The 25,307-nt window shown below is 46.6% G+C and overlaps 2 protein-coding genes across 6 annotated transcripts in view; one reads left to right on the top strand and one right to left on the bottom strand.

Moving 5' to 3' along the window:
* RPS6KL1 (ribosomal protein S6 kinase like 1) overlaps positions 1-2,157 on the top strand; it is a 15,081-nt gene extending 12,924 nt beyond the window's left edge. For all 5 annotated transcript variants that reach the window (XM_073800222.1, XM_073800223.1, XM_073800225.1 and 2 more), the window contains 2 exons: positions 1,232-1,327; positions 1,595-2,157. In XM_073800222.1, the coding sequence (XP_073656323.1) occupies positions 1,232-1,327; positions 1,595-1,705 (207 nt within the window). In that variant the 3' untranslated portion in view covers positions 1,706-2,157. The remainder of the gene's footprint in view (positions 1-1,231; positions 1,328-1,594) is intronic.
* A 2,277-nt stretch (positions 2,158-4,434) lies between these two features.
* DLST (dihydrolipoamide S-succinyltransferase) lies at positions 4,435-24,345 on the bottom strand. Its single transcript, XM_019921038.3, has 15 exons — positions 24,228-24,345; positions 23,612-23,645; positions 20,954-21,002; positions 18,119-18,174; positions 17,907-17,981; positions 17,632-17,687; positions 17,022-17,133; positions 15,357-15,512; positions 14,902-14,978; positions 12,995-13,092; positions 9,499-9,629; positions 8,027-8,100; positions 7,635-7,718; positions 7,065-7,232; positions 4,435-6,030 (listed from the first exon to the last, which is right to left on the bottom strand). Exons 1-15 carry the CDS (start codon positions 24,288-24,290, stop codon positions 5,896-5,898), a joined length of 1,368 nt encoding a protein of 455 aa, XP_019776597.1. The 5' UTR covers positions 24,291-24,345; the 3' UTR covers positions 4,435-5,895.
* Between the last annotated feature and the right edge of the window lie 962 nt (positions 24,346-25,307).

Here is a 25,307-nt window from a genome sequence, read left to right on the forward strand (position 1 = left end):
CCAAGACCATGAGAGACCATGGAAGCCACTCCCACCCAGGCCATGGCCACACTTCGCACCGCTGCCAAATGAGTGGCTATAGCTAGGGAGACTGTCAACTCAGTGAGAGTGGAGTCGGGATGATCAGGGAAGGTTTCTGGAAGAGAGCGTCCGGGCCTGGATCTGGAGGGAGGGTGGAGTTTGACACAGCCCTTTTACTTAGAAGGCCACCGGATCATCCCCCAAGCCTCCTCTCCCCGCTGCTCACTCCCCGCATCCACACCCTTCAGAGCTATAACCCCCAGACTTTGGCTGGACGACCAGAGAGAGGGCCTCCTTCATCCCAGGCTGGCAGCTGCCCTGTCCGGCCTGGGTCAACCCAGAGCTTAAAGTTCCCCTGGCAAGTACCCTTGCTCAGGATGATGGCCTCCGCCCTCCATCCTCCCTCGTGAGCTCAACGCCACACCTGGGGCTGGTTAGGTCGGGCAGCAGGGAGAGGCCAAACTGCATTTGAGCAGGAAATGCCCCGAGTGGATGCAGTGTGACCGGAAGTCCAGATCTGACTGGTCCCTCCTGGCTCCCTCCTGGTTTGGTCCTGTAGCCAGGGCCTTTGAGAGTCCTGGCTGCACACAGCCCCACAGAGTGGCTCTCTCCTCTTGGCCTCCCACCACGTCTCCAGATCAGGGCTTCTGGCCTTCCTCCTGGTCGCTTCTTGCCTCTCTTCCTGACCTCCAGACAGACCTCTCTGCTCCCCGCAGCTGCACCCTTCTGGAGCACAGAGAGGTCCTACCTTCTTCCCTCGCCACAGCCCTGCCTTGGCCCTGGCAGTAGGACGCCATGCCAAATGAGTCGCCCATGGAAATTTTTTTTCTGTAAGGAGACAAGTTTCAGTGCTATTCCTGATAGAGTGCCTGCCCTGACTGCAACCCAAGACCGATGTTTCTAGCAAGCTTGGAGCCAGAGGGACCTGGGTTCAAACCCTGAACTCAGCACAAATCCCTTGACCTCTCTGAGCCTGCTTCTTGTCTTTAAAATGGGGGTAATAATACTTACTCTGAAGGTTGTTGTGGAAATTACGGATAATGGGTCTCAGGCATCTTCCGCAGCCTGACATGCAGTAGATCCAAAGCAAGATGCAACAAGCAGCAGCATCATCATCCCCATGAGATGGGACACAGGGGGAAAAAGATAAAACCTGGCCGCCATTGGAGTGTACAGACCCTCCTGGGGTCGCCCCCGTGTGTCTTCCCAGGCGCTGTCCCAGAGCCACCCCTCAGGAATCCAACCCCACACCCAGCTCCAGCTGCCCGAGTGGCTCAGTCGCCCCGCAGCCTCCCTGCTGACTGAGGTGAGGTGTGGCTGGGCCGGAGCAGGCAGCTTCTTTGGCCTGAGGGTGGACAGAAGGGAGGACAGAGCCCTGTGTGTGAACAAGCTGCCCAGCGTATTAAGTGTCTGATGTGGGTGCAGGAGGTTAATGGGGACAACAAATTTCTATATGTTGGTGGCCAAACACCAATGTCTCCCAGGGTAACACTGGGGGTTCTGTGGGCCGGGCTGGCTGGGAGCAATGGGGTTGGGAAGGCCTGCTCAGTGCTGACTGGGCCTTTCTCCACAGCTGCTGAAGTTTGAGCCCGCCGGGCGCCTGGGCGCTGGAGGAGGCGGTGTCAACAAACTCAAGTCCCACCCCTTTTTCAGCACCATCCAGTGGAGCAAACTGGTGGGGTAACCGGAGGGGGTGGAGTAGGCAGTGGAAGCAGCTGGACTGGTCTGGATCTCCTCTCTTCTCTTTGCCTGCCACCCAGAGCTGGCCATTCTAATCAGCGGCCCTCGGGCAGAGAATGAAAGGCAGCTTGCCTTTCCTGGTCGGGCCCCTCCCTTGGGCCTCAGAAGTCTCTTCACTGACCAGCAAGGGCCTACGGAGTCCCCCAGCCACGTCCTGGAGAAACCCTTCCTAGATGGTGCTGAGCGGGAGGGAGAGAGAGATCTCAGCCTGTTAGGCAGCTTGAACCCCTCCACCCATCAGTCAACAGTCACCTGCTGAGTGCACACCCTGGACTTGAACTTGGACCTACCATGTTAAAAGGTGCCTTCCTTTGCATTAGCTCTGAGCTACTGACCACCTGCTGAGCCGTGAAATTTTGTGACTCATTATCTGCCATGTGCCCCACTCGGGATGTCTCTGGAGACTCACCTCAGGATACTAGTCCACCGGCTTAGTGGTCCCAAACCAGGGCTGCCCTGGCTGGTCATCTTAACCATGCAACTAGTGGGCCTCTTCCACCAGAGGCTACTTTTGCAGGGGGTCGGGAGGCTGGGGAAGCAGGCAAGAAGTCTGTAGTGGGCATGGGGTGGGGTGAGGGAATGGGACAGGACAACCCATTCCCCCCTCCTGACCATGCCCCTTATCTTGTGATTACAGACTTTGGAGAGCAAAAGGAAAGGAGGGGAGGAAAATAAAGATAAAGAGGAATGGGGGGAGAGAGGAAGGCACAGCTCTGCCACTTAGAGAAATTTTGGAAACAAAGAGCTCCCTTCCCCAGCTAGCCCACCCATGTGGAGAGAAAGGAAAACCTGCCCCATGGGTCTGAGGGGAGACCGCCATTCAGTCTCCAGGCTGAAGCCACTTGAAGAAAAGTTGTACCCACTAGGACTCCCTTCTCGGACGTTCGTCCTGTTTACCATTTTGCATTTTAGTCTTGAGGGTCCACTCAATCCACTGCCCACTGTGACTTCATATCCTTTTGAAATGAAACCACAAAACACATGGAATGATTGCCCAAGCTTTTAGCCGGAAGCAAAATGTTTCTGGTCTCGGAAGAACTGGGGTAAGTAGTTATCCCCAAAGACAATTCCCTCCCCAGATTTGGGGGCCTTCTTCCTCTCAGGACTCACCCTGTCACTGGGGTGTGGCATCTAAGACAAACTTCCACAGATCTCCACCAACTCCTTCCCGCCTGCGTCTCCGGCACCACCAGGTGGCGCCTCTGACACCACCCTCCAGTCTGGCTGTGAAGGCCCAGCTCTAAATCTGGGGCTGGGGACCTGTTGTGGGCATGGCGCGAAGCTCCTCAGGCCCTCTGGACGCGTCTGGGGGACGTGGCAGGTGCAGCCTTTGGAAGGTCCTGGCTCTCCCTGGGGCTTGCCCACATCCCTCCACCCCGACTCCAATAAAGCCTGCTGTTGCCTCTGGTGTCCTTGCCTCATTAACGCAATGAGAGGGGATGGGGAGATGGGAGGGTTCCTCCAGAGCAAGCTCCATGATAACCAAGAGTGTGCTTGGATCCTGCTAGGAAGGAGGAAGCAGGGCTGGTAGTGAACAGCACGCCAGCCTGTACCCAGCAGAGCAGTTGTGAGCCCCCCAGAAAGTGGCAGCACTGGGCTCCGTGAGAAGTAAAACAGGAAAAGACATCTTTGAAGAGGGTCATGGTGCCTGGGGGTGGTGCAGGGGAGTGGACCTAACCCTCACGGTGACCTCTTCAACAGATGGTGGCTCCTGAGAACTGGAATTCAAAGAGGGAAATGACAGGACCCGGCCAGAGCCTGGTGGAACCCGCTCCAAGTCTGTTCCTTCCGCTACACTCCCTCAGTCAGGTCAGAGCACCTCCAACTACTGTACAAAGTACAAGTTGCTTCTGGAACTTCTGGGCCTCATTCATGCAATGAACACTGCACATCCGGCACTTTGCTAGGCCCTGACTTTAGAATACTGTGGTCCCAGCCCTTAAGAGGCGTACAGTCTATTTCCATTTGATAAAAATGGGGCTAAATGTACCTCCTTTGTAGGTTTACTAAAGAAATTAAAGCTTCTAGCTCCATGCCCCAAACCTGACCTAAAATTCTTCCTTTCACTGAACCCAAGCTTTTTCTACTAGCTCTAGTTCTACCCTCTAGGAGCCACTCTGTTCCCGTGACAGACCTTCACATGAACATGGTATCACCGCAAGCGAGATGAGCAGGCAGGGACTGTGTGTGGAAAAGCCAGGCTGAGTTTAAGCCTGGACACCATCAAGCCTATCACACGTAGTCAGCGCAGATTATCTCTCAACCCCGTCCACTCGCCGTCACACACCACTTGCTCCTAGGAGGTGATCTACCCTCATTTGTTCAAATCAACCTTGAGCATCTGGGTACCCACGTGGCAATCAAGTGCAAAATGCGAAACTATGTTGCTCCACCACTCCCCCATCCATCCCAGAAATAACGCAAGGCAACGCCACCAAAATCTAAATGTCTGTTGGCGTTTGAAGGGGCTTCACGCAGGTGAGAACCAGTTTCTCTTCAACAGTGTGGCTTGCCGGGCTCACCAGGTTCAAGGAAGGAAGTGCCCTGGAAGGAAGCCAGGGCACTTTTCTGGATGAGAGGGACATTACGTGTCTTTCAGTGCTAATGACAGTTACAGTGCTGGAGACTTGCACCACCTCAGTAACCAAAAGAAGTACAGAAGCAGGAACCCTGTCTGCGAACATTTGCCCTTTAATTTGCATTTAAAATCAGTTTCTTTAAATATTTTAGTTACAAGTTCTGAATAGTGAAGACATAGGAGATGCTGCAGGCACTCAGTACTGGCTCCCACCCCTTCCCCCTACCCCAACCCCCAGGCCTTGCTTCTTCGCTCAAAATACAAATGGGCACCCTGCACTAAATAAATGGCTCCCTGTGTCAAGTGTCAGCAGCCTCAGGCCTGGATGCAGTTGGATACGAAGCGATGAAGCCCAGTAGCTTTCATGACAAGACGTGTGCATTTAACCATCCTCCGAAGAATTCCAATGACCGTGTCCAGACCCAAAGCAGTACCTCGTAGGTGACATCGGCCATTTCCCCACTGTGCACTAGCATCTTGGGCTGGTTTCCACCACAATCCATCCTCTCCCAGACCTGTGTTCTGTGGAGGAAGCGCTAAGGCTCCGCTCCCTAAGGGCCATGATACAGGAAGGAACAGAACTGCCTCTTCAGCCCACAGGCTTAAACCAATGGAATTTAAAAGCTCAAGACAATGTGAGCCAGTCCACAGTATGCCTCCTTCACTCCAATCTCTACCAGGCGCCATCCAGCCCTTGGTTGTGACACGCTGTCTCCCTGCCATGTGCTAGGATCTGCTCTAGATGAGAATAATGTGGTAGAATGGTCCCAGTGGTCTGGAAAGGGCAGCACAACCACAGCTGGGCATGCTTGTGCCAAAATGGGTCTTCCTGGTACAAAGCTATGACGGAGAGTGTGAGGGCAGGCCTGGGCTCTGCTCCAGCCTCATTTATAACCTCTGACCTCAGAAGCTGTCCTCCCCCTCAACACTGCCTACCCATCCCCTGCCCCTCCGAATCCCCCAGCCTGTGCTTCCTGGAAGAGGTAGAAGAGGCAGCTTGAAGTCAGTGACAGCTGAGAATGAAGATGCCATTTAAGAAGCAAAGCAGCACCTCCTGGCCTGTGGTCAATACCTCCACACGGGTGGAACCGAGTAAGGACGTGCACAGCCAGGACAGAGGTTGCTCCGAGCTTGGGAGGCACAGCACCCTCCTAGGCATCTCTGGAGAACAGACTTTCAAGAGATAGAAACTTAATCACATGGTCCCCGGCAGTTTCCCTATGGTATACTGGACGGGGGAGAAGCAAAATCATCTCAGCGGAGGGCTAATGGAGAAAGGCAGGAATATTAATGAGCATCCATTAAGGCTCTCTCTCTCCCTCAAGCCTAAGGAAATCAGATATTCGAGGGTAAGAGAACGGCGCAGAGAGGGAGAGAGCCTGGCAGGAACACCAAGAGACCTGTGACTGCTGGTTACATAGTGCCCTGGTTTCCTTGCTTGAGAACAACAGCATAGGCCTGTCTGTCACCAGGCTAACCCGGGGCCCGTGAGGGGACAGGGAGAAGACTGGTTTTCAGTTCCTGCATGGTTGATGTGTAGGGCGCATGGCTTCCTCCTACAGGTCCAATAGGAGGACTCTGGGATCCTCTACCGCTGCCTTGATTTTCCGGAGGAAAGTCACGGCCTCTCTGCCATCGATCAGCCGGTGATCATATGTCAGGGCCACGTACATCATGGGCCGCACCTCCACCTACAGAGAAGAGAGGTCGACAGGTTTGTCTGCCCCGTTGTCTGCAGCGGGGCAGAGAAAGCCCAGATGAAAGGGGAGATGACACAGCACAGCCCATAGTTAAGTTCCCAGTTGCAGAGCCTTTCCTGCTTTGCTGCTTCTGGATACGTACAGTATATTCAAAGACCAAGCCCTACCCTGAGTGCAAAGCTCCCACACTCAAAAGCTTAAACCAAGAAAACAGGAGTCTCCTTACAACTGCCTTTAAAAACACAAAACAAAAGAAAACAAAACACCATGCTCTGCCCTCTCACTTGTCTGCTGTCTACAGGGAAGTTCCTCTTCAGTTCTGGCTGCCTGCAGTTGCTTCTTTCGGGTTATAGTAACAACAAAAAATTTTTTTTTTATCCTGGGGTCCACAAATTCTCTGAAACTCTATGCAAAGTTGGGTGTATGAGCATTTTCAGGGAAGATCTATGATTTTTAGATTGAAAAAGGAGTTAGTGACCCAAAAAGGTTCTAAACATAGGAGTCCCAGAAAACATTTTCCTACCAACATATCTTCTAGGGCCAGCTCCAGACCCTTTGCCCTCATTCCGTAAACTCCCAGAAAACCTCTAAGCCTCATCATTACAACTTGGCAGCTTGTAGATGGCTCTGCCCTGCTGTCCTCTGTTCCCCAGGAGCAAGGACCATGTCTTCAACTGTATCCCCACTCTCTACAGCACCTAGAGAATGAAGCCTGTTGACTAGTCCCAGATGAAGGAGCAAGCTTTCTCAGCTCAAAGGTTCTCAAACTTTAACATGCATCAGAATCATCTGTACTTTCTGCTTCACTAGGTCTCGGAAGGGGTCCAAGAATTTGCATTTCCAACAAGTTCCCAGGTGCTGCTACTCCACACACAATTTAAGAACCAGTGCCTCAGCTAGTAATTAGAAACTAGGAGATGCAACTTATGCCTGAAAGTATAGCGAATCTTTTATAATGAGCATCTAGTTAGACTTACCTCTCCTTATAGCCTAGCTGCTAGGACATTAATGGTGATGTTCCCTACCTTGCCTCCCACGACCACTGGCCTATCAAAGATGGCATGCATGCCCAGGATGGCAGACTGAGGGGGGTTGATGATGGGCGTTCCAAAGAGTGAGCCAAAAACGCCTCCGTTGCTGATGGTGAAAGTACCACCATCCATATCTTCAATGGCAAGTTCATTCTTCCGGGCCTAAAAACAGATTTTATAATTGAAAGGTAAGGTCAACCCAGCTTTCTTCACCGAAAGGAAGTCCAGAAGGCTCATATCTAAGATCAACGATCCAAGGTCTAGCTTTAACGCGAAAGCATTCAGCTGAGATGCCTATGACTAGTGCTCCACCAGGGGAAAGGACTTCAGAATCTTTACTTTTCTGTGGTTTCCTCTGATGAGCTCTTCAGTCGTAAGAGCACGATAAGCTCCACCAGGAAGCTGTACTTCAGCTCTCGCTTGTGACTGCTGTTCACAGGGGCCACGCACTCCTTTCAGAAGAAAGTGAGGCTCCAGCTCCCTGAGCACCGCTCACTGGCCCAGCCTTCCCCAGGCTCTCTTCCCTGACCTGCCCAGCAGCTCATACCATCCTTTCTCTTTTACCTTCTCTCCCAGTTCACTGATGGTTCGCTCAATATCGGCATAATTCATAGTTTCCACATTCCTGATGACGGGAACCACCAGACCCTGATGAGAGTGAAACGTTCTTTTCAGTTGCAAATTAATAGTACCCTTTATAGTTATAACTCTCTTGATTCAAGCCTATGGTCTCCCCTCCCCCAGAATATCCCCCAGACTCGTGATTAACGGAGTCTAAAATATTTAGGCTTGCCAGAGATAGAAGAACGTGGTATGGTCAAAAACAGGTTACTCTTCTAGTAACTCCCTTCTAAAAAGACAGAACTACAGGAAAGATCTCTCCCAGGGGTCTGCTTCTTCACACAGGTAAGGAGAGAGTCAAAGATCAGAGCTCCCCACTTCTTGCCCCAACATACCCGAGGCGTGGCCACTGCAACGCTGATGTCAATATAATCCCTATACACCACCTCTTTGGTTGTATCATCAATCACTATGAGAGAGAAAACACACATTACATACAACTCCCTAGGCCTAGGCTAGTGAGGAAAAATTTGCATTCATAGAGGAAAAAACCACGGTGCTTGGTACAGTGTGGGGTGACCAACTAGCACAAAACCCACCGCATTACAAGTGGCAGCTGACACTCCTCTTACTCCCATGCCAGCCAACTGTAACTTCCCCCAAGTGCCCTGACTAAGCATGAGCACAGGGGCATCCGTTTCCTTGGCAGCCCTCAGAGGGATCAATACACAGGCTAACACAGGATAAGTATGTGCCAAAGTTCTTGTCAGCTAGCTCTACTCCAGCCCTCCCTTAGCGAACGGCAGGTTTAAAAAGTGTTCCCAAAAAGGGCAAATTAGTAAAGGAAGTGGGGGGATGGGGATGTTGCCCATTCTGCTGCCCACTCTCAACAAGAAGGCAAGCCTCTTTCTAGGAGACTCGGTAGGAAGCAGGGTGGTCTGAGAGAGCAAACCAGCAGCTAAAAATTTAGGTCTGGTGCTCATGAGAAAATACAGGCTTGGGAATCTTTTTCATAGAAAGTCTGCACTGTATTACAGATAAGACACCCCGGGAAAAGCATGTAAAGTGAGAAAGAGGTCAGGGGAACTCTGAGAAATGCCTATATGTATGTGTAGGCAGAAGCGATGGAGAGAGTCATCAGGAAGCATAAGAAGAACGGAAGAAATAAAGAGATACACATCAGGGTGAAACAAAGCCCTTCCACCCACCTTAGGGCACACCACTTGGCGGAAGGGACTAGGACTTCTATTTCTAGACTTTTAGGGACCCTGCACTGCTGAGGGTTGCAGAAGTGCCACTGTCCTCTCTAATCTTCCAGGGAACAGAGAATTGTCTCAATGGGAAAGAGAACTGCTTGTTAGGTCAACATTCCAATGATGTAGGTGAGCAAAAAGTAAGGAAAATGGGCACCAAGTCCAGGAAAGAGGGGCCAGGCCCAAGGCCTCCCAATGAGGTCCACTGACCAGAAATCAAAGGTCACCCTGGAGCTATGCCAGGTGTAAGAGTCAGGTCCCAAGATAATAGGGCTTGTGGGAGGGTGGGCATCAGCCAGAACACAAGTCTCCACACTGACACGAGAAGCCTGGATGGCTGGCCTGGCTCAGAACTGCCTGTCACCACAGCAGCTGCCAGGCTATGCACTGTGAAGAGAACCTGTTCTGTCCAGCTGCGGGGGAGGAGGTAATCATGACGTCCATTTGGGAAGGTGAGTCAAGAAATCCCCAGGGAAGGTACTCAAGTTTTCACACGTATGAAATAAGAAGTCTTAGTCTGTCGACCGCCGTCTTTGTGTCTGTGTGTGGGAGCAGGTGTGTGTTTACACGCACACCTCCCAGGACCTCTGTGATTCTAGCCACCACAAACTCACCTGCATTTACAACAGGCTGCTCCTGCAAGGCAAAGGCTGAGGCCTTCACGAATGCCGACATGAAGCCTAGTTTGAGGTTATGTTTCTTCAGAAAAGCATCTCTGTGCCGAGACCTCATCTCCTGGATGTTACTGCAAAGACACATTAACATTACAAAACAAACTGACCACAAAAGCAGCCTCGATTCTGACTTTCATACTGGTTTCTAACTCTGTGTACACAGCTGCGTAAGCTTTATTCCCTTACTGTGGACCAACTACCTAAGTTCAAGTTTTGAAATAGTCCACTAGAGGTCAACACAATAACTTTATTCCTTTACAAAACCTGGACGCAAAGGAACCGGATCCAATCTGTCTTTAAGGTAGATTGAGCCCTTTACAGGGCTCCTTTGTGTTCCAGAAGTCAAAGATTTCAGTTACAGACAATATGAACGAGAGCTCAGAGAGCACAGCAACATCCTCACCCTGGACAAGAAAGTGACTTCCAGCTACACTACAATCATGAGCCATCCACACCGAAAAAAGCTTTTTTTTAAGCATAAACAAAGTCCGCAAAGTAAGCACCATTCTTTTTGTCTCATTTATTTTCAAAATACCACCAAACCTGATTATGACTTCCTTGTGACATTCCTCCTGTCTCCTAACTAGTGAAGATGAAATAAACCCCAAAGCCCCACAGGTGCATGGGCTTCATGGGAGCAAAAGCAGTCATGACTATCTGTGGATGGGTATAATCCAGTGTTGTTTTAGGCTCACGAGAAAGTCAGTAGATTCATTCATCTCCCCAGAGTTAGCAGCTCCATCCGCTTGTTCCTTCTACCGTTTTTTTTTTTTTTTGTGGTACGCGGGCCTCTCACTGCTGTGGCTTCTCCCGTTGCGGAGCACAGGCTCCAGACGCGCAGGCTCAGCGGCCATAGCTCACGGGCCCAGCCGCTCCGCGGCATGTGGGATCTTCCCGGACCGGGGCACGAACCCGTGTCCCCTGCATCGGCAGGTGGACTCTCAACCACTGCGCCACCAGGGAAGCCCCCGTTTGTTCCTTCAAACAGGTACTAACACCCACCACACGTGGGGGTCAATGCAGGGCACCAAGATATAAAGATAATAAAGACACAGTTCCTGCTGTTAAGATTAGTTTGATGGACGTGGTTTCCCTGGTATTTAGAAAAGTGACCATGTGCGGATCTAAGCTTTTTAAAGTACAAGCAGCAAGGCCCCTAAGAAGCCTTTGCAAGGTGACCAGTCTTCGTTCCTTCGGGGCTGGTTTTTCACATACATACAACACATGTGCAACAGAGTTAGTGGGAAATGGCTTTCCCATCATTTTGCTGCAGAAACCTCTGTATTTATGGGAATACAGTTCCGAGATGGAAATCGAATTTAACTTTATCTTAGGCCCAAATGCTCAATTCTCCCTTTCTCTCCATAATGGCCTAATTTGACATTAGCACGAAAGATAAGATGATATAACTTTAACTCCCCCCTTTAGACCTTTTGTTTTTTAAAAGGGAAGTTTTCCTAGGGAGACTGATTGGTTTTAAAATGTTTTGTTTTCCTGAGTCTAACCTCATTTAGTGCTAGGATTACCACCCTAAAGACATTACTGGTTCCCAAGACACAAGAGCTGCAGAAGAGGGAAAGAGGAGTGATAAACATCTCTGCTCTCAAAACTGCCCAAATGCTATTGTCTGGTCATTAAGTAGTTTCTATTTCAGAGCTCTGCCCTTGCAGGCAGAGGCTGGGACAACAGGGGAGAGGAGAAGGTCTCAGAAAGGCCCCTTATGGGTTAGCTGATCAGTGCAAGACCCAAAGGGCACTCAATCTAAACCAGATTACTGACTGCAGTAAGACCCCAGGCCATCATTAAGTGACACTTCGATTAGCTGCTGAAAGGAGATCCAGCTATTGTACTTACCTTCAATCAAAGCTGTTGGGCCAACTGCATCTTTCAAGGCCACAAATATTTACATGTTTTGTCTTAAGGAATTGGGTAGAATTTCAAAGCCCAATTCGATTTGTGTACAATTTGGCCCTAATGCACTGAAACATAAGCTGCAGCCCTTGTGATTCATTAGTCAAGGTCCTTCCCTACATCCTATGGATAGGAGAGAAATCTTTGGCTTGAATGACATCCAGTCTTTTGGGAAGCTTCACAATAGAATGTATGACATCTAGTGAAATGGGCCACAGAGTCCTACTCTGTGAGTGCCACAGCACACTCCCCTCTCTACACTTCTCAGACTCCTTCCAAAGGAGACCAATTTCCTTAATGAAATGTAGATTCACAGACTAAACACTTGGGACAAAAATAAAAAACAAAGAGATGACCTGAAGACTTGATGATTTCACCTCCTGTATTAACTACGAACTCTTACCCTGGCACTTAAAACATTCTGAAGTATGGATCCAACTTTCTCTACCATTCTTTCTTACACATATTTCTCACAGCGATTGTTTCTCAAATGTGTCATGTACTTTCCTGTCTGTGCCAGGTCCATATTGTTAACATCTTCTGGAATGACCTTCCTCCACTATGTCAAAGTGCTAGTCGTTCTTTAAGGTCTATTAAAAATCTCTTTCCTCCAGGAAGCCTTTCCTGATCCCTACCTCCACCCTGTCACCTCATAAACAAATGATCTCATTCTCTTCTCCACTTCATACGTTTTGTATCCTCCTGATACTGACACTAGAGATTTTACTTTCTATTTATCTAAGCAAGATGGTAGCTCTATGAAGGTAAGGGCTCTTTTTCACTCATCTTTGCATCCCCCTCAAATATAGTGTAATATACTGTGCACAGTAAGCACTCAAAAACTGTTTGTTGACTTTAACTACATTCTCTTCCCTACAGTCCTGACACCTATAAACATCAAAGTCTTGAAGAAGATAAGTGAGTCAACGATTAGCTCACTACAGAAATGGGTATACTGAATTAGCCCCTTTGGTTAATTCTGAAGTTTTTCTTTAAAAGCACAACTTGCTTCCCATTTCATTATCAAAGCTGGGAAAGGTGAAAGATACAACAAGCCTATGCCTTTCCACCCACTCAATTCTGAGTCGCTTAGGAAGACACATAAGGAGCAGTCCCAGTGAGAAGGAAGCAGGGTATGGCGCCTGACTCTGGACACGCTGTCAAGTGATTCTGTATCCCTAGGGGAGCCTTGTCAGCCTGGATGCCCTATCTCTCTACTTGTCAGCTCGACAGTAGTCATTAGATTTTAAGACTATTACCAGCCTCGTTTATCAGAAATCACAAGATTCAGGTATAAAAGTAAAAGGCTAAGTTTTTTAGGTCACAGAGGAGGCAGGCACAGTATTAGGAAAGTCGATTAGAGAGTGAAACCAGTGGGTCACTCTGTATAAGTCAACAAGCACTGCAAAGAAGTACTTCTTTCCTGTTAAGTTAGTTTTAGAATCAGCACTAGGTAGGGACTTGGGCAAGTTCAAGTGTTCTCCAAGAAAATGGGCACAGGGAGGAAGAGGACTAGAGCTCTCACCTCATGTCAATCTCATTGAAAGTGGTAAGCATTGCGCAGGTATTCTGAGCCTCCTTCAGACGCTGAGCAATGCGCTGCCGCATCCTATTCATTTTCTCCTGAAAGGGAAAGTGGGACAAGTATTGACCACCTGGTCTCTCTGGAACTAACCCTTCACACTTAGTCTGAGGGAGCACTGGGCTTCCTAGGAGTGGATAAGGACAGACTGTAGTATCTAAATACAGGGAGAGATCCAGGCTTCCTCTTTCCTGTGGTGGCCTTGCTCCTCTGTGCAAGAACAAGGAAACACAAACTACCCACTCAGATGTGCCTGAAGTTTGACCAAGAATAGAGGCCTACAACAAACACATGAAAAGATGCTCAACATCACTAATCATTAGAGAAATGCAAATCAAAACTACAATGAGGTTATCACCTCACACTAGTCAGAATGGCCATTATCAAAAAATCTACAAACAATAAATGCTGGAGAGGGTGTGGAGAAAAGGGAACCCTCTTACACTGTTAGTGGGAATGTAAATTGATAAGCCACTATGGAGAACAGTATGGAAGTTCCTTAAAAAATTAAAAATAGAACTACGATATGACCCAGCAATCCCACTACTGGGCATATACCCTGAGAAAACCATAAATCAAAAAGAGTCATGTACCACAATGTTCACTGCAGCACTATTTACAATAGCCAAGACATGGAAGCAACCTAAGAGTCCATCGACAGATGAATGGATAAGGAAGATGTGGCATGTATATACAATGGAATATTACTCAGCCATAAAAAGAAATGAAATTGAGTTATTTGTAGTGAGGTGGATGGACCTAGAGTCTGTCATACAGAGTGGAGTCAGAAAGAGAAAAACAAATACCGTGTGCTAACACATATATATGGAATCTAAAAAAAAAAATGGTTCTGATGACCCTAGGGGCAGGACAGGAATAAAGACACAGACGTAGAGAATGGACTTGAGGACACGGGGAGGGGGAAGGGTAAGCTGGGAAGAAGTGAGAGAGCGGCATGGACATATATACACTTCCAAATGTAAAACAGATAGCTAGTGGGAAGCAGCCGCACAGCACAGGGAGATCAGCTCGGTGCTTTGTGACCACCTAGAGGGGTGGGATGAGGGTGGGAGACGCAAGAGGGAGGGGATATGGGGATATACGTATGCATATAGCTGATTCACTTTGTTATACAGCAGAAACTAACACAACATTGTAAAGCAGTTATACTCCAATAAAGATGTTTCTATTAAAAAAAAAAAAGAATAGAGGCCTCGGATATGGTTTGATTTAAAAACCAAAACCAATTTATGGAAGAGTGTGGGGTAGGGCTAGCCAGCCCAGGAGTCATTGCACAAAGGGAAATTTCTGGTAATAAAGACTTGCCCGAGAATAGCTACTGGTGGAATGGAAACTCAGAGGCAACAAACTTTTGAGGCTATAGTATTTTTAGGAGGTATTCTCAGGCAGAGGAACCCACCCTCTTGACCATACTTCCTTGAGGTCTTATGTCTGCTCCTGACTGCCACTGGGTAGCCCTCAGCTAAGTATCCCGGAAGTATAGGAATAGAGCTCACTAAACCACCTCTCCGAAGTATGCGTTATCGTGGGAGGGAAGGGATGCGTCACTAGGCTACCATCCCCTGCGTATATCTTACTCACCCACATCATTTCACTGCTGGCATAACAAAGTGGGAAAAACCAATGGACAAGTGTTCAGAAGACCTCTGGTTCTAGTCCTGTCATCTGACAGTCATGTCACTGAACAAGTCGCATCCTAAACTCAATTTCCTTGTCAAGGCCAAGGGAATCAGCTGCCAGCCATTCAAACGTAGGCAGAGCATACCCACTCCATTAATCTCAGCACTGCCCCTCGGCTTCTTTCTTGGAAGTGGTCCTCAGAGACTTACCCGATGTTCTGAACGCAGACCTGTGCCAGCTCCTGGCTCAGCTACTGGAGGGGCAGCAGTGGGTTTTATGGCAGACACTGAAAATGAAGAAAGGGTACACTGCATCAGAAAATGAGAAACATTTACTTGAGTACATGCCAGTGCTTTCATACCGTACTGTCACTTAATCTTCAAGATATGCTGAGGTGAATTACTATCATTCCTACTTCACGAACGAACAATCTGCTCAGAGAAGTTAAATAACTAGCCTAAAGTCACACAGCTATACACTCAGCTAAAAAGCTGAGATGCAAACCCTTTGTATCAGGTCTTCTGATACAAAGTCTAGAATTCTTTCTACAAAGCAGACAGTGGAGCCTGTTCAGAGCCGTAATTAGTCTTAGACTGTGAGGGAACATGACATAAGATGAGATGTTGTTCTCCCACATAAAGACACGTGGGAGCCAGAGGCTTACCTGGTTTGCTAGTGAGAGGTTGTGAGGGCGAGGGCACTGGTGGCATCTGAGTGGGTATAGATGCTGCAGGGGGAGGAGGAACTGCCGATGCTGCAGGTTCTGCTTTTGGGGCTGCGGCAGCAGGAGCTTCGGCTGGCCTGGCCTTAGCAGGAACAGCTGAAAAACAGGAAAAATAGATGCCATTGGCACTATCTAGAATGGAAAGCAACCAAATTGCAGATACTAAGTAGAATTTAGCAGCAAAAGCTCTATCTCCAATCAATTAACAAATGCTTCCTGAGTATTTGCTATACATGTAAAGCTTTGAGATACACAGAATGATTTAAGGCACTATGCTTCTATTCCCCAGGGCTCCTAGATGTCCTACGTTAGATAACTGACTTAATTCAGCTGCCTTCCTGATTTCACAAATATCTACTGATCATCAAATTCAGCCAGTACTTTCAAAGCACCTACTGAAGTCCATGGTAATGTAAACTTCAAAGCAAAAGAAACCCAGGTAATTTAAGATGTTAAAATACACACATAAGAGCAACACCTTTCTAGTTATGGTAATACTGATCGTCTCCTCTTCTATTTTAACATCCCATGTGGGAGAATACTCTTAACTATTAAAACTTAAAAGTTTAAATAATCAAGGGCACATTTAGACTGAAGACTTCAAAGCATTTTATCTAGGGTAACTTTATAAACCAATGAGGTGGTCAAGCAATATAAATTCACAACTTTAAATATTTTTGATTTTACCAATTTGGACATCACATCTGGGTTTACATTTAAATTAGAAGAACATTCTCTTAAGGAATGATCAGAAGATGAAATTCTCCAACTAGAAGAATCAATCTTATCCCCTAGCCTTCTACTGTATGTTGTTTCTATTCTGGGCTTCTGGTCTTGCCCTGATCAATCATAACGATGCAATCTACCATCTTTCTGCTTAACTATCTTAACAATGAAAAAAATACTTTAGTAGTTACAGCATTTAATTAAGAATCAGAAAGTTCTTTTCTAATCTCTAATACTGGCTGTGAGATCCAGTACAAATTCATTTCCTTATTTCTCATTTCTTCCCAAGAGAAATCCAACTCTCCCTAAAAAATGTTATGAGAGAATAGATATGAAAAAACTACACCAAATTCTCTATAACAGACAGGATGAAATACTACTTCTCGTTTTAGAAGAGTGGCTCCCAGCCCTAGCTGTGTATCAGAATCACTTGGAGAGCATTAAAAACAACAACAACAACAACAACAATGAAAACTATGATAAGATAACCAGGATCTGAAAACCCCAGATTTAATATATCAGAATCCCTGGGACTCAGAATCTAGGCATTTGTATTATTTTTAAAGCCTCCATGTGACTCTGACGCCGGGATTGGGGTGGGGGGAAATCACTGTCTTTAGAATCTTCTTCATTCCTATTTAAGAAAAGGTCCAGCACAATAAAGAACAGAGTATTATGAGCTTTATTTTTTTAATACCCTTTTCTTCTAAAACTTGACATTTAAAGTTCACAATATAAATAGCTCCCCTCTTACTGCCTCAAAAAGGGCAGAGGGAATGCCAAATGGTCTTTGAGGTATCAAGGAATTAGTATATTATGCTCAGCCCCAGTTCCAAGGGGGAACACTGGAGACCTTGACAACCAGGAGAACTTCTTTACCGCCAGTTTTCCTGAGTGTGAAAAGAGGAGTGCCTCCTTCTACTTTTCCCCCATCAGGTACCAAAAGAGCTTCAATCATGCCATTTGCTGGTGATGGAACCTGCACAGATGTCTTGAAAAGAAGACAGATGGAGAAAGAGTCCAAATTTTTACTCAGCATTAGAAAATTAATTGTATAGAATCTCAAATGAGTCACAAGAGTTGCAACACAGATACACAAGACCCTGTATATAGAAACACCAAGGCCACACTTTCAGAGTAAGAGTAATCAATGCTACTGTGAAGATTCACCCTTTCTGTCCTTTCTCAGAACACTAAAGCAAGATTCAGTTAATGTGTTTCCAAGTGATACATAAAAACAACTGGAAACAGCTCATGCACACACACACAAAAGCTATAAAACTAAAGCTATTAAAGTACATAGTACATACACCTAGAACAATCTAAAATTAAACTTTTAATGTTTTCTTTTTAATGAGCTATTCCAACAATTTTACAACTGAGGCAGTTAAAAATTATCTATAACCAACAGTTAAGTCCCTGTTCCTTTCATTAGGTTAAGAAAACAAGGGGAGACCATGAAAAGTTGGTACTAATAGGACAAGCCTACCTTGTCAGTTTCAATCTCACAAACCACTTCATCTTCTGCAACTGTGTCTCCAACAGCTGAAAAGATAGTCAAAGGCTACCTCTTAGGGTGCAGGGGGGAACCCTCCAGTAGCCACAAAATCCCCATTGGCAGGTATGTTACAAGACCCCTTTCCTAAAGCCAGGGGAAAGTACACTGCAGGTAAAGAAAAGGGTGGAGCTACTGATTATCGTGGGGGTAAAGGGGACTTTTCAAAAGTATTTAAACTTAAGAAGTGAGAAGGCACTAAATCTTACCTTTCTCCCACCTGACATCCCCTTCTGTGACAGATTCTGCAAATGCTGGGGTATTGACTGTAATCACATCATCCTCTAGTAAAAGAGGGGGAAAAAAAATCACATAGTCCACATTTCTCCTTTTTAATTTTTTTCTTTAATTAAATTCAGTCAATTGTTGTTCTTCCATTAAAACTCCATTCCCAATAAGGTAGGGAGCTGAAGGTACTTACTGCACACAGCTGTAGTTCTGAAAAAGCGAACACTGAAGACACTACCGCTGTTAATGCTAGAAAACAAACATAAAAGTAAACTCCCTTAACAGGTGATTCACTCACATTTTAGTCTAGATAAGGCATCACGGGTCACCTTCCCTTTTTTATTTTCATTTTTTAAATTTTTATTGGAGTATAGTTGATTTACAATGTTGTGTTAGTTTCTGCTGTCAGCAAAGTGAATCAGTTATACATATATCCACTCTTTTTTAGATTCCTTCACCTTCCCTTTATTTTTTATTATTATTATTTTTTTTTTTTTTTTGCGGTACGCGGGCCTCTCACTGTTGTGGCCTCTCCCGTTGCGGAGCACAGTCTCCGGGCACGCAGGCTCAGCAGCCATGGCTCACGGGCCCAGCCGCTCTGCGGCATGTGGGATCCTCCCGGACCGGGGCGCGAAACCGCGTCCCCTGCATCGGCAGGCGGACTCTCAACCACTGCACCACCACGGAAGCCCCACCTTCCCTTTAAATCAGTGATTCTTGACTAGGAGTGCCCATCAGTGTTACCTGGGAGAACTTTTTCAAAGCATACATGTCTAGGCCCCATTCCCAGAGATTCTGACTCAGCATGTCTAGAGCAAAGCCTGGATGACTTGGGTGTCTTAAACAGTGAGTCCCTTGGGTGAGTGAAACGTGCTGCAGTGAAATGCCAGCTCTCCCAGAACAGATCTAGTTTGGGTCTTTGAAGAAAAAGATAGCATCTTGGCCCTTTGCATACCCACCAAAAGGACTCAGCTTCCTGATGACGTTTTTTTCTTAACTAAATGCAAGTAAGATAAATTGTGTGTCCTCAGGGTACATGCCACTGTGCCACATACAACAGAATTTCTGTCCACACGATTATAGATTTATATAGGACAGCAAGATGAGACAGTTAACAAGTAAAACAAGGTGTTATATGCAAAACAAACAAACAAACAAAACACCAAAAAACTGATACAGTATCTCCTAATCTGTTCTCTTGCCAGGAGGCAGCATATCAGTCCATTCTGGACTCATTCAAGAGGAACTTCAAAAGAGCAAGGTAGGGCTTCCCTGGTGGCGCAGTGGTTGAGAGTCCGCCTGCCGATGCAGGGGACACGAGTTCATGCCCCGGTCTGGGAAGATCCCACATGCCGCGGAGCGGCTGGGCCCAGTGAGCCATGGCCCCTGAGCCTGCGCATCCAGAGCCTGTGCTCCGCAATGGGAGAGGCCACAACAGTGAGAGGCCCGCGTACCACACACACAAAAAAATATATTACCTTGTATGCACAAAATCATTAATAGTGGTTACCACTGGAGAGTGGGAAACGTAGATATATACGGTATCTATGGTTATCTGTTACATACACACACATTTTGGAAGAGTGATTTGGACTGATGGGGACTTTCACTTTCTACACTTCAGGACTGTTTGAATATTCTACCATAAGCATCTTTATAACAGAAAAGTATAACAGATTTAAGTTGCCTTTTGATATTTTTATTTTTATAATTTCAAAATAACTATAAGGTCTATGTAAAATCAAGGGGAAAATGTATGTTATTAAAAAAATACAGAACACAAAGTGTTCTGCCAACAGTTTACAACCATGTATAGGTACATGTTCGTAGGCAAGAACTAACAGGTAATATATAAATGCAGAGACTGCTCTCTGAGGACACCCGAGAACATGGAGCACTGGCTGCCTCTGGGAAGAGAAACTTGGTGGCACCGGAGAACAGGAAAAAATCTTCTCATGGACACTCATTTTACTTCTGAACCATGTAAATTTATAAGCTATTAAATAAAAACATAAAACCAAAAATAGTTTTACAATAAAAGATTTTTAAGTAAAATGGGTACCTTATTCATGAAAAAAGACAATATACAACACAAAAACAGTTATTAGATTAGAGTAATACCCTAATGTGTGATCCTTATCCCTCAAAGTTTAGGGTATTTTAAAATAATTTACTTTTGAATAGTTATTTATTGCATTTATTGCATAGGATTTGTGGCTGCTCCACTTTTCATTTAAACTGCAGATGAGTAACACATTTTGAATCTCCCTAAATAACTTTTAAATTACAAAAGTATTAGATGTTAACAGTAGAATACTTAGAAACAGCAAAAAGAACATTTACAATGGGATTATGCTTGTAATGCACAGTGAAGAAGGAGCCAATCTGCTCACCCTTCATTTTGAAGATCCTACCTGTAGAGAAAATAGCTTGACAGCTGCTCAACAGGTAACTAAAGAGCATCCTCTTACCACCACCCTGAAAATACTTGGAATGCAAAGTAGCATTAAGCAACATTCATAAGCAGAAGTTAATCTGAAACACACATGGGTGGCCTTTCCCCAAACTTTGCATTATGCAATAATAGCATTCCCTCTGAACTAGGCAAAGTCCCATGACTCAACTGACTAGTCTTCTGCTTTTACTGTTTCTAAAATGAGTAACCATGCAACCAAACAGATGCTCTTAATCTCCACAATAGATGTAACCTCCAGTCCCTCAGCTTCACTTGTATCCAACCAGAATATTTAGGAGCACCTTTCTATATCTATTCCCATAAAAAGAGGATTCCAGCTTCACTTCCATTATAATCTAAACACCTCAGGACAGACACACTCCTGGTCCAGCACTTAATTAACATGGGGCTGAAGCTCAAGCACATGTCATAAATTAACATCAAGATTAGGTAGAGGGACTCAACATGACCAGCTTGATTACTGGGCTTGAAAGACAGTTAAGACAGCAGATGGTTCAACTGGTGTCTTAAATACCCCATGTCCACATATCTGTGCTTCCCAGTGATACTTACACAGTCTTCCTGCTGTCAGGGTAACCTGGTCCCTGACATAAGGAGATCCCTGCAAGAAACAAAACAACTCTTAACCAACAACTCTTTATCTTATACAGGATACCTGCTGGGAATGGAAAAGAAGTCTGTTCACCCCCTAACTCTGAGGTAGAACAGGATCAACAGCAGGCAACAACATAATCTTTATCACACAGAGTCCTGCTTCTTAAACTTTTCCACCACAGCAATAGTAATGGCAGAGAACAACAGGCATGTGGGACTTCGGGTGGGAATGGCTTTGAGGAAGAAAGGGGAGAATTCTATAATCTTATTTATCTTAAAACTCATAAACTTTCATTATCCCTTTATGTTTTCATAATAAAATGCTCTACTCCCCAAGACTTCAAATACAATTGAAGCTTGAAAAAGACACACGATGGCTTATCCTGTGACTACATATAGCCTAATCAGAGAAGCAGTGGGAATGTTTGATCTGAGTTTGTTTCCCTGGTTACTTAAAATGCACTGAGCAGGAAGTCTTGTTGCCTGAACCCCAGTAGCAAAGACTAGGCTACTTCAGGCCTAAGGTCTCCAGCTTGCTCTAGGACCAAGCAAATCATTGTCCCTCCTTTCAGTTTATTGTTTTCCTACACTCTTCCCGAGGCCTTCCACTCTGGTCATACTCAACAAGGTGCGAGCTCCTTTCTGCCCCACCAATTGTCCTTATCACGGATAACTGCACTTCTTCAACTGACAACTGATTACTATATCTGCTTCACCTGATTATATTCTTTCATGTGTCTTATTTTTTCAGATCTATTAACAACTCTTTCTGAACCACGGGCAGGGTAAACACCAAATGGGAGACAATTCTCTCTTGTGCCCTCCTCCTTACAAACACCCCCAGGGTTTCAGAGGCAAGTTAAGTCACCTCTATATCCAGTAACCAATGATGCTGCAGTACAAATCCCAAACACAGCATATATTTGAGCTAGAACAGTCAGCAGCCCTTACTGATTTTTGGAACCCTAACTCCAATTTAGAGTTCATCCTATAGCAAGTTTCATTTGTACAGTGTTTAAGAGTTTATAAAAAGCTTTCATGTAATGACCTCATTTTGATTTTTGTGTCTCACAACTCCCTGAAGTGGAACGACTATCTGCCATTACTCCCGTTTCATATATAAGCAGGGCTTCTGGAGGTTAAGTGACTAGCCCAAGGAGAAGCCCTGAACCACAACGCAACCCCCAAATACAAGGCTCTTCCACATTGTCCTGCCAATCTATGAAGTGGAGAAAATGTTTACTGACATTTTTCAAAATTCCAAGTTAAAAAGTTTATTACTGAGAGTCCACTATGAGCGAACACTGTGCTAGGTGCCTATGATCTCATGACTCTAAGGATAAAGTCCAAAAACTTTCCATATTCCTGTCTAGCCCTCCCAGACAGGCTTCCTTTCCATTTCTATGACCGGTCAAGTCTCTTCCTGCCTGAAAACCTTTGCACAAGCAATCCCTTTTGTTTAGAATATCGTTCTCCTGGCCAACTCCTATGTATTCTTCAAGACTTAGCTTAAATGTCACTTCTTTGGGGAAGCCTTTACTGACGTTGCCACCACACTCTCCACCCTCCCAAGCCTGGCTACATCATCCCATCCTCTCATTACACTCCACTTCTCCTTTATAGTAATCACAATGTAATTATGTCCTTAGGTATGCATAAATATATATTTGTTTTCTCTCCAAGTAGCCCCTAAGATCCTGGAGGGTAGAGACCACCTCTATCCCTGTCACGTAGCACACTGCCTGGCATGTAGTAAGAATTCAATAATCTGTTGATTATATGAGTAAATGATAACATGGTGGGTTAGGAGTTCGGGCTGAGGAATAGGCAGACCTGGCTTGACCAATAGTTGGCTGCATCACCTTGGTCAAGGCACTTAACCTCTCTTAAGTCTTGAGTTATACATTTGTAAAATAGAGAAAACACCTCTTTCACTCTTTCTTGATGATTAACTGAAAAAATGCACAGAAAGCACTCAGAACAATGCTTGGCACACAGAATGCCCACAATAAGATCAACTCATTCAACAAATACTTATGCCACGCATATAAAGAACTGTTGAGATAAAACCTAAATTCTCGCTAGTCTCTATGCCATCTTCTATCTCATGCCACTCTCTCCCTCAACTAAAATGCTCTGGCCAAACCACCCTTTTTCCAGTTCCAAAATACTGCCAAGCTTTTCCCTCCTCAGGGACTTTGTACATGCTATTCTCTTTCTTTCTCCTGCTTTTCATCCGGCTGGCCTGTCACATCCTCTGGGTCACAGCTTTAGTGTCCAGCTTCGTATGTTTCCTTCTCAGCATTTAACCAAGATTCACAATAGTTCACTTGTTTAGCAATTTACATTTTGTCTTTCCCACTAGACTGTAAGCTCCAGGAGGGCGAGAACCCATCACTGCTGGATCCCTTGTGAGGGCCTAGCATGGTGCCTGACACTCAGCAGATACTGAGTAGCTAAGTGCTAAATGAATAAATGATAGCTGTTATTAAACAACACCTGTTTCACTTCTATCTATCTGAACACGATGCGAAGAAACACAGGCACCCCGATTTCCTCGCATACTGCTCTGCCCAGGAGGACAGCATTTTAGGTGACGGCAAGGGCAGAACTTACCAGGCAGGGAACGTCTCCCTAGAGGGCAGTTCCCCTGTTGAGAAAGAAGACATTATCGACGTCACCCAAGACGAAAGGGGAGAATAAACAGCTTTCTCTTTCAAGCACAGACTCAAAGCTGCCCAGGTGCCGGTGACAGGCGAATCTCATGACTCCAAAAGGTGAAGGCAACAGCCTGGGCGGGCTCTCAGTCCGTCAGCACACGGGGCCTGCCAAACTATCTCAACTTCCCAACCGGATTGATATCCACCAACTTAAACAGAAAGGAAGCGGGCCCCCGAATCCCGTCGGGGCTTCCGCGGCGCCTCCTCCCGAACTCTGAGTCTCGTGCGGGGGCGGGCGCGGCTCTAAGGCGGCTCCTCCGCCGGGGCGGAGGGTGGGGTCCAGCAGGGGACGGGGCGCCGGCTGTCTCGGGAAGGCGACGGGCCGGTGAGCTCCGCAAGACGGCCCCGAGGGCAACAGCGGCTCTGGGCCGCCCAGCCCGCGGCCTCCGAGTCCCAGTGCCCTTGGTGCCCGGCCTGGCCGGGGCGCCACGCCCCTGTCCCTGTCCCCAAGCCGCCCATCCGCCGCCGGCGAGTTTCTCACCCGCCGGGGCCCCGGCCCGGCCGTACCATACCTTCTGGAAGGCGGAGAGCGAGCGGCTGAACGCCCGGGACAGGAAGCGGGACCGGGACAGCATCGCGCCGGCGGTGGCGGAGGCGGCGGAGCGGAGGGCAGGCGGCCACCGGATATAGGGCCCGGCAACAACCGGAAGCGGGGCGGGCCGCGGCACCCGCCGCTCGGGGAGGGGTGTTCGGAGCGAACCACTGGCGGGCGGGGGGAACCGACGGGCAGAGCGGAGCTGCCACCGCCTCAAGCCAGCTGTCCGCGCTGGTGAGGCTGCCGCGCTGCCAGCCGGCCGGGGCCGGTCCTCCCGAAGGTGCCCCTCTGTCCTGGCACCCAGGGGCACCGCGCCGTTCCTCCTCTGCACTACCGGAAAAGAGCCGAAGGCGGCATGGGCTTCGGACTCGGACCTTGGCAGACTTGCCTGCCTTATCTTACACTTGTGTGGCCTTGGGCAGGTGACATTGCCTTCCTAAGCCTCAGGTTCCTCAAATATTGAAAAAAGCAATAATCACTTGCCTCGCTCCCTAACACCGGAACAAAGAAACAGAACCCCAAGGAACCTCTAAAGGGCTCCCATTGCCCTTTAACCGAGTTGAAGATCTTCACCAAGTAGGCTTACTTCTGCATCCACATCTCCTGATCTGCCATAGTGCCAACTCAAACTGTCTCCAGCTGAGCTAATTGTTCCCCATACATCCTGTACATTTTGAAGGCCATTCATTTGTCACTCTACCCCCAGAATATAAAATCCATAAGATTAGGGACCTTGTCTGGTTCACTGATGTATCCCCAGCAATTTTTTAAAATTACAGTTTTGTTGCGATATAATTGACATGTAGCACTGTGTAAGTTTAAGATATACAGCGTAATGATTTATGTGTATCATGAAGTGATTATAACAGAATGTTTAATGAATATCCGTTGTCTCATATAGGTACAAAATTAGAGAAATTAAAAAAAATTTTTCTTGTGATGAGAACTCATGACTTATGCTCTTAAAAACTTTCATATATAACATACAGCAGTGTTAATCTATCATGTTGTGCGTTACCTCCCTAGTACTTATTTATCTTATAACTGGAAGTTTATA

This window comes from Tursiops truncatus, chromosome 2 (assembly GCF_011762595.2).
Source record: "Tursiops truncatus isolate mTurTru1 chromosome 2, mTurTru1.mat.Y, whole genome shotgun sequence".
Lineage (NCBI taxonomy): Eukaryota > Metazoa > Chordata > Mammalia > Artiodactyla > Delphinidae > Tursiops > Tursiops truncatus.